The sequence below is a fragment of the Uloborus diversus genome, unplaced genomic scaffold (assembly GCF_026930045.1).
Source record: "Uloborus diversus isolate 005 unplaced genomic scaffold, Udiv.v.3.1 scaffold_890, whole genome shotgun sequence".
Classification (NCBI taxonomy): domain Eukaryota; kingdom Metazoa; phylum Arthropoda; class Arachnida; order Araneae; family Uloboridae; genus Uloborus; species Uloborus diversus.
Window position 1 is genome coordinate 72,738 of NW_026559111.1, and position 9,021 is coordinate 81,758.

General features: G+C 34.8%; 1 protein-coding gene across 1 annotated transcript; it reads left to right on the forward strand.

The window, feature by feature from the left end:
• The first annotated feature begins 1,849 nt into the window (after nucleotides 1-1,849).
• On the forward strand, nucleotides 1,850-7,168 carry LOC129233997 (uncharacterized). The gene has a single exon (XM_054867905.1). The coding sequence runs from the start codon at nucleotides 1,850-1,852 to the stop codon at nucleotides 7,166-7,168; it is 5,319 nt and encodes a 1,772-aa protein (XP_054723880.1).
• The last annotated feature ends 1,853 nt before the right edge of the window (nucleotides 7,169-9,021 follow it).

Sequence of the window (9,021 nt, forward strand, 5' to 3'; positions counted from 1 at the left end):
GTGTGTGTTGTCGGCATCTCATTTTTTTTCCGTATTTTAAAAGGGGTTGTTTGTAATTCCAAACTATGCATACACTATATATATATATATATATGCGATTTGACCCGTTAGAATCGTTGACTTCTTCAATTATGTAATTTTCTTTCTTGGCAGCTATTTAAAAGTTTTTTGTTTTCGATATTACATTAATTAATTGCATTCAAAACTAAGTAGTATCTCTAACTTCATTGATATTGCCAACAGATTGGTGCAGTAGCTAGACACTGGTCTTTCACGCCTAACGGCGCAGGTTCGATCCTGGCTCCAGCCGGTGGATTTTCAAAAAGCAGAAAATTGACATCATATGATTATATGGCATGTAAAAGATCCATCGATTGATTACTCGTTTGACTTGGAGTGCTCTCGGCAAAATTAAGTTCCCAGTGCTTGGCTATATCGGGGATTATAGGTCTGCAAAAGATGAAAGCCTCTAGCTCAGCTCCATTAGAAAGAAAAAACAAACTTCATTGACTCAAAAAGTATTAAGCAATATTATGCTAATAGGACACTATACTATTTAATTTTAAACTTTATTATATTAAAGATAAGGTTTAGTAGAGGTGAAAATAAGTAATTTAAGTTACAGAAAAAAGGAAGTCCAGATTGGGCAGAAAAAAAGGTGAAGGTTTGTTTTCTCAATAACACGAAACAGACATCTCTAATTTTGTTTCAATCTTTTGCCTCTGTATGCTGTTCCTGATTATGTCAATCGATAATTTCGTTAGAATCACTGGATATTTCTATTGACTGAAAACCATGTAATAAATATTCTTTTACCTACTTCAAATCAATCCCCTCTTTATTCTTAATGTTTTAAACTGCCTAAAAATGAATTGTTACACCAATGAATATATTAGTCACATATCAATAAAAAATATCTTTGTTACAAAACTAAATTATTATTTCAACAGCCAATAAATGTACTTTAATCTATCTCAAAACATCTATCGGTTGCCAAGTCACTTACTTTTTTCCAAACTAATAAGATTTGCATCAAACGATAACTTTGATCAAAGTGATAAAAATAATTTATTTAGAAGTTTTACACCGAAATGAATTAATCAATCCTCTAAGGATGTAAAGAATATAAAAAGTTGAATGAATTGAAAGTTTTCGAATTTTTCTCATCTTTGAAAATCATTTTCTTTCTCATCAAAAATCAATCAGCATAAGAAAGAAATAAGTGCAAAACTTTCTTCGGACAGAGCAAAGGGAATCTGTCTTTTCTCTAATCGAATTTTGATAAGAATGTAATTATGTAAAAATTTCTTTCACGTTTTGTATTAAATTCTTACAGTTTCATTAGAATAAGTTTTGAGAATGAAAGTTCTGAATTGCTTCTGCAGCTTTCAAATTCTGCATATAAAAGTTTTGATTTTGCCCCTGTGGAAAATCTCCATAAAAATCCTCAAGTATACCTGTGCGCAAGAGGGCGCTTTTCGATATGCAAATTTCCCACCTCTCGGCTCAATTTAGTTAGATGTCTTTCTGTTCATGGATCGTGGATTCGTGGCATTCGATAGCTTGATTTTTGTTGATGTTGGTCGTCTCGTGGCAGTTCGAATAGCAAGGGCAATTTGGAAGCCCTTTCGTATGTAGAATCCAAATAAAGTTAATTTAGTTTTTAGATAGTTGCCTTAACATTTTCTTTATGGTGCATCGGCCGCAAGGTACTGCACAACCGTTTGATAGTTAGAATTCGTCGAGTAGTGATATGTTATATTGACATCGTTGTTGTTTCGTACCATTGGATATAGTAACTGAAGAAATTTGGGTGAGTTATTTGTTTTCAATTTGTATGTCAATTAGTATGGATGCTGAAAAGATAAAAAATAAGCGTGAAGCGCTTAAATGCAGTGCCACTAAGTTCGTTAAAAGTTTAGACGTCACTTTAGCAAATGAAACTAATGTGCGTAATTTAGAAGTATTATTAAATCAATTAATTGATAAAATTGACTGTCTTAAAGTGGCTGATAAAGAGCTTCTTAATGTAATCGAAGCAAAAGATATCGAAAAAGAGGTGCAACAATGTGAAGACTTCATGGAAAATTTAATTTTCTATAAATGTCAAATTACTCAAAGAATAGCAGCTCTAACACCTCCGGCTGTACCTCCTACTATTAATCCCGCTAATTTATCAAATTCAACATTGGAACTTAGTAGTCTAGTACATCAAGAAACTAGATCGTCGATTAAATTGCCAAAGCTAACTGTTAATAAATTCTACGGTGACCACAGGTATTGGCTAGAATTCATTAGTCAGTTTGAAAATGCAATAGATAAAAATAGCGGCTTATCTAAAATTGAGAAGCTTATTTACCTTAAGAATTTAGTAGGTGGTGCTGCAGCTAAAGCAATTTCCGGATTCGCATTAACAGAAAGTAATTATGATGCAGCCTTGGAACTTTTAAAATCTAGATTCGGACAAAAGAATTTGCTCATCAATGCGCATTTAGGATCGCTTTTGAACATGACTCCCATAAAAAATACAAGTGATACGAACAGTTTGAGAAAATTATACGATAAAGCTGAAACTGAAATCAGGAATTTAGAAAGCTTGGGAATAAATTCAGAATTGTACGGTAATCTCTTAACACCGATAATTTTGAAAGTATTGCCCTCTGAATTAACTCTTGAATTTAGTAGAAAGAATAAAAGTGATAATTGGGATTTGAAAGCTCTTCTCGAGTTCTTAGGTGAAGAAATACAAAGTCGCGAAAGAGCTCAATCTTTTCATTCTCCCGTAAAAGAAAAACAAAATTCGACCCATCCGCTCCAAGAACGCAATCGAGGCGCTTCCGGGTCAAAATCTTCTACAAAAGATACTTTTCGAAAACAGAAAAGTTTCAATTCTTCAGCGGCTGAACTCTTAGTCAATCATACAGTTGCTAGTTCAAAATGTGTGTTTTGTGGTTCGAACTTGCATGATTCAGTTTCGTGTGACTCGGTAAGCATAGAAATGAAACGGGATTATTTGAAAAGAAATAGACTTTGCTTTTTTTGCTTTTCGAATAGACACTCAATTTCTTCTTGTCCAAAGCTTAAAAAAGAAAAAGGTTGTTCGTTTTGTGGTTTAAAATCGCACCCCAAAACACTTTGTTATCGGTTTTATCAGAATTCGGATAAAACAACTTCCACCCCGCCCCAAGAAGAATCTGATGATAATGTTACTAACGTTTCTTCTTGTCAAACTGAAAACAAATCGCAAAGGGTTTTATTGCAAACCGCATCGGTCGTTGCTCGTTATAATAATCAATATAGAAATTGTCGTTTGTTAGCCGACACAGCGGCTCAAAGAAGTTTTGTAGATAGGAAATTTTCAAGATTGTTGAAACTTCCCGTTATTCGAAAAGAAAATCTAACAGTTTATTCCTTCGGAGATAAGTCTCCTATTGAAAAAACCTTTAATGTAGTTAAAATAAGATTGGAAAATAAAGAAGATCCGAATTTGTATTTGGAAATCGAGGCGTTAGAAATAGAAAAAATATCCGCGGCACATATTCCGCCGCCTGCAGTAGATACTTCCATTTATAGCAAGCATTTGAAAGGTTTGAAATTAGCTGATACTTCGAATAAGGACATTAGTGTTTCAATTTTAATCGGTGCTGATAACTATTATGACGTCATGACAGGCAGAATTAAACGTATTAATCGAAAACTTGTAGCTGCTGAGTCGCTCTATGGGTGGTGTTTAATTGGAATATCAGGCTCTCCAAATAAAAATTCAGGTGATTCTTTCGCCATGAAAGTAATGGTTGAGGAAAACATTTCAAAACAATTGGAGACATTTTGGCAACTAGAAAATCTTGGAATCGAACCAGCTAACGATGATGTAAGTTGTAATGATGACAAAATTTTACGAGAATTCGAAGATAGTATTCGCTTCCAAGATGGTAGATATGTAGTTAAACTCCCTTGGAAGGATAATTTTAAAGAATCGCTTGAAAACAATTACGAAGTGGCATATGAAAGATTTTCAAAATTGTGCTACAGGTTTCAAAATGATCATTCTTTGTATTCAGAGTATAGGAGGGTTGTGAATAATTACATAGAGCAAAACATTGTAGAGCGTGTTCCTGAATCAAGTGTAGCAGATAGTCCAGAATTCTATTTGCCCCATAGGGCAGTAATTCGAGATGATAGGGTGTCTAGTAAGCTGAGAGTTGTTTTCGATGCGTCTTCGCATAAAAAGGGCAAGTTTTCGTTAAATGATAGTTTGCATATTGGACCTAATTTATATCCTGATTTGTTTGAACTGTTGTTGTCATTTCGAAAGCATCCAATTGCGTTCACAGTTGATATTAAACAGGCATTTTTGAATGTAGCAATTGACGAGTCGGATAAAAATGTAACAAAGTTCTTTTGGACTGAAAATCCATATTCCTTTTCAGACTCTTTAGAAGTTCTAAGGTTCAATCGTGTTCTCTTCGGAATAAATAGTTCCCCCTTTCTCTTATGTGCTACTATTAAACACCATTTGAAGAAGTATTCTTCTATTTTTCCGCAGACTCACGAACTGTTAAACAAATTTTGTTACGTCGATGACATCATAGGAGGTCAAAATACTGTTGCATCGGCATACGCAACTAGTTTAGAATGCGTCCAGATCTTTAGAGAAGCAAATATGCCCTTGCACAAGTGGGCTACTAATTCTGCTGAATTGCGAAAACTTTGGGAGAAGAACGGGTTTTCTACTGAAACGTCATCAAACCCAATTGGTCAAAACATGATAAACTATAAAGTATTAGGCATTTCCTGGGACGCTGACAGAGATTTATTTTATTTTAACGTAGAAAATCTGATATCCCTTGTATCGAAAGGAATTGATACAAAAAGATTCCTGTTGCAAGTTGCTGGTCGAATTTTTGATCCTATAGGATTTGTAGCTCCTTACGTAATTCGTTTGAAGATTCTCATTCAACGCGTCTGGGAAATGGGTCTTCTTTGGGACCAGGAAATGCCCCAAGTTATCAAAAAACCCTTCAGACAATGGTGTCTTGAACTGAAAGACTTAAGTTTAGTTGAAATCCCTCGCTTTTATCATTTCACGGACTCCTACACAGTTGATGTGCAACTGCACTCCTTTTCGGATGCATCTAAAAAGGCCTACGGAACTGTAATATATTTTCGAGTCATTAAGACTGACGGGACTATAACGACTAGTTTTATCACTTCCAAGAGCAGGGTTGCCCCGTTAAAGACTCTTTCTTTGCCGAGGTTGGAATTGATGGGAGCACTGCTTTCTGCTAGGTTGTGTGCTAAAGTCTCTAAAGCTTTAAAATTTGAGAAGTCCTGCTTTTTTCATACGGACTCCTCTATAGTTTACCATTGGATTAGAGGAGAACCGTCCTGTTACAAACCGTTCGTCAAAAATAGGATAGAGGAGATTCAAAGACTGACTGAACCACCGAAATGGAATTTTTGTCCTGGGAGGGATAATCCAAGCGATATTGTAAGCAGAGAAATATCTGTTCGGGAATTGAAAGATAGTCAACTTTGGTGGCACGGACCACCCTGGCTTAGCCAAACAGAGCAGTTTTGGCCAAAAATAGAGGCCCAAAACGTCAGCAATCATGACCTAGAACTAAAGAGTAAATTTAGAGAAGTTTCGCAAAATGAAGTAATCCTCGAAAATCGCGAAAAGCTCATAAACATTGATAAATTTAGCAGTTATCTCAAACTATTGCGAGTAACTGCCTTCGTATTTCGATTTATACACAACGCAAGAAATACGTCGAAAAATAAAGGTGCTCTCGAAACAAATGAGCTTAAATTGTCTGAAGAATACTGGATTAAAGAAACCCAGAAAGAAGCTTATTGGTTAGAAATAGTCGATTTAGAAAGATCTCAAAAAGTTAGCGACAGTTCAAAAATTCGTTCTCTAGTACCTTTCTTAGATCCCAGGAATATTTTGCGAATAAAAGGGAGATTAGATGAATCAGAATTTTCTCTAGACGAGAAACAACCCATCCTTTTACCAAAAAACTCTAAATTTTCGGAATTATTAATCTTACATGAGCATACTAAGAACTTTCATATCGGAGTAACAGCTACTCTAGTAATGCTTAGAAGAAAGTTTTGGATAGCGAAGGGGAGACAACTCGTGAAGAAAGTACTTAGAAAATGCTTCATTTGTAGAAAATACAAATCCAAACCAGCAAACGAAATAACAGCGCAACTTCCGAAAGACAGAATCGTAGAAAATCCACCTTTCGAAATTTGTGGCCTTGATTTTGCAGGAGCTATACTTTACAAATGTGATAAGGAAGTTAAAAAGGCTTATTTTGCAATTTTCACCTGTGCTGTAACTAGAGGAATTCACTTAGAATTAGTGTCCTCCATGTCTACAAAACATTTCTTACTAGCCTTTAGAAGATTCATTTCCAGGCGAGGTAGTTGCAGTGTTGTTTATTCGGATAACGCAAAATCATTCAAAGCCGCAAATAAAGATCTAATGTACTTCTATAACATTCTACAAGATTCGGAATTTAAAGATTTTATATCTTCACGTGGCATTAATTGGAAGTTTATCGTAGAAAGGGCGCCCTGGTGGGGCGGATTTTACGAACGTCTCGTAAAATCAGTGAAAGATCCACTCAGAAAAGTTCTCGGAAAAGCTCTTCTCACGTTTGAAGAACTTTTAACTGTTTTGACTGAAATCGAATACGTCGTTAATTCGAGACCTTTAACATACGTTACTGATAATTTTTCTGAGCCCAAGCCATTAACTCCTCTTGACTTTTTGCAATATGGAAAGAAAAATCACGACTATCCATTTAATTTTGCTGAGTTAGTTAATCGAGTGTCAACAAGAGAGTCCTTATTAAAAAGAAAGCAGTATCAAACGACACTTTTGAAACATTTTTGGGTTAAATGGAAAGAACTATATCTACTTAATTTGAAAACAGTTCACCATTTCAAATCGCCTAACGTTCACAAAGAAGTAAAGATGAATGATGTAGTGCTCGTCGAAGGAACTTCAAAATCTAAACTACTATGGTACTTGGGAATCGTTCAAGAAACTTTTCAAGGTAGAGATGGACATATCAGAGCTTGTGTCGTCAAAACCAAAAAGGGACTTTTCAGAAAACCTGTGCAGCTGATATATCCCCTTGAACTTTGTGAATGAACTGGTTTCACGTATCCTTTTTATGATTAATCAGTCGAAAAGTTTATTGAAAATAATTTGTTTTAAACTCTTTTTTCCTTCAAAATTTTGAAGTATTTCTAATGTTGGACTTTGATTAACTTCTTAAAATAATTTGCTTAAATATTTCATTAATTTTAGAAAAAAAAAACTTGTTTATAGTAAAATTAATTTTGTTAACTTAAGTTTAAAATTGTAAATATGTTTGAACATAAAATTCAAAAATAGAAATTATATTTCATATAATTTTGTAACCATATGGTTTATTGTATATTAATCCTTTATATTTAGCAACCTATAGTTATTGCATCCGTTATTGTTTATTGAGGAGAAGAATTTCCTTATGTATTTGCCTTTGTTATAGTTCTTTTTATAGGTTCTATTGATGAACTCTTAGAGTTCATGGCGGGGAGCTGTGGAAAATCTCCATAAAAATCCTCAAGTATACCTGTGCGCAAGAGGGCGCTTTTCGATATGCAAATTTCCCACCTCTCGGCTCAATTTAGTTAGATGTCTTTCTGTTCATGGATCGTGGATTCGTGGAATTCGATTGCTTGATTTTTGTTGATGTTGGTCGTCTCGTGGCAGTTCGAATAGCAAGGGCAATTTGGAAGCCCTTTCGTATGTAGAATCCAAATAAAGTTAATTTAGTTTTTAGATAGTTGCCTTAACATTTTCTTTAGCCCCTTCTATTGTAGCTCACAACTGAGTATTTGTGCTCTTTGTGATGAGTTACTATGTTTTGGAAATGGGTTCGCTCTTTACAGCGAACTAATGCTAACGTGTCATTTAAGAGGCTGATGTAACACGACGTATCAATAAAAATCTCACAACCGAAATTTTTATGAAATTTTGACTGTCATAAATTTGTTCTTACTAATACAAATTGATGAAAAACGAGCAAGTTTAACCCGAGAAAACTCGCGCGCTAAACAGGACACAAAAGTTCGCGATGGGTGCGTGTATGAACCGAACTATTAATGTTTGCTTAATGCAATTTATGCATGAAAATTTAAAAAAAGTTCATTATCAGTTTGTGAAATAGATGTGTGTACATACACAGGGGGGAACACCTAGGGGGGCTCATGGCGCAGACTGAATTTTAGGTGGGGGGTTTCAGGGGTATTTTTCACTTGGGGGGGGTTCTTTGCGATATTTAGGGGGCGCGCCCTTGCTCTTAGGGGGGACATACAAAATGCAGTTTAGGAGCCCCCCTGACATACAAAATGCAATTTAGGAGACTTTAAAATAATTACTACTACACGTTTTCAAGAGATACATAATATTTTCAAAAAAACAAAAAAAACAAAAAAAAAAAAAAAAGGAACAAAATAAAGAAAAAACACTAAAAAGACACTTAACAAATACCCATATTAAATATCACATGCATTTATCACAGACATAATTGGAATGAACCTTGACAATAAATTGCTTACATTTAACTCAAGAGATTTGGGATTTTTGGATTTGGCCTCCAATTGCAGATTTCCTTCCAAAAAAAAAAAAAAAATGAATGCGGTTTTTCAGCAAATGAAAAAACACTAACTACCGGCAGGTGCTCTTGATAGAAAACATTTAGAAAGTAAGCTACTGAAGTTCTGGTTCAAACCTGTTGAGTTGCAGCATCGAAATTCCCGGGTTTAAGGTACTAAGAGTAGTATTAGTATCTTTAATAATACCTTTTAAAATTAATTTGAATTCTGAAATTTTGAATTCAAATTATGTTTTTCGCAATCACGAGCTGCGACAGGACTCTACTCATTGGAGTTATTGTTTTTAGAAACGGCACCCAAGCCTGCACCTCCTCTTGGGGGGTTATGCGTGTATAGTTGTGT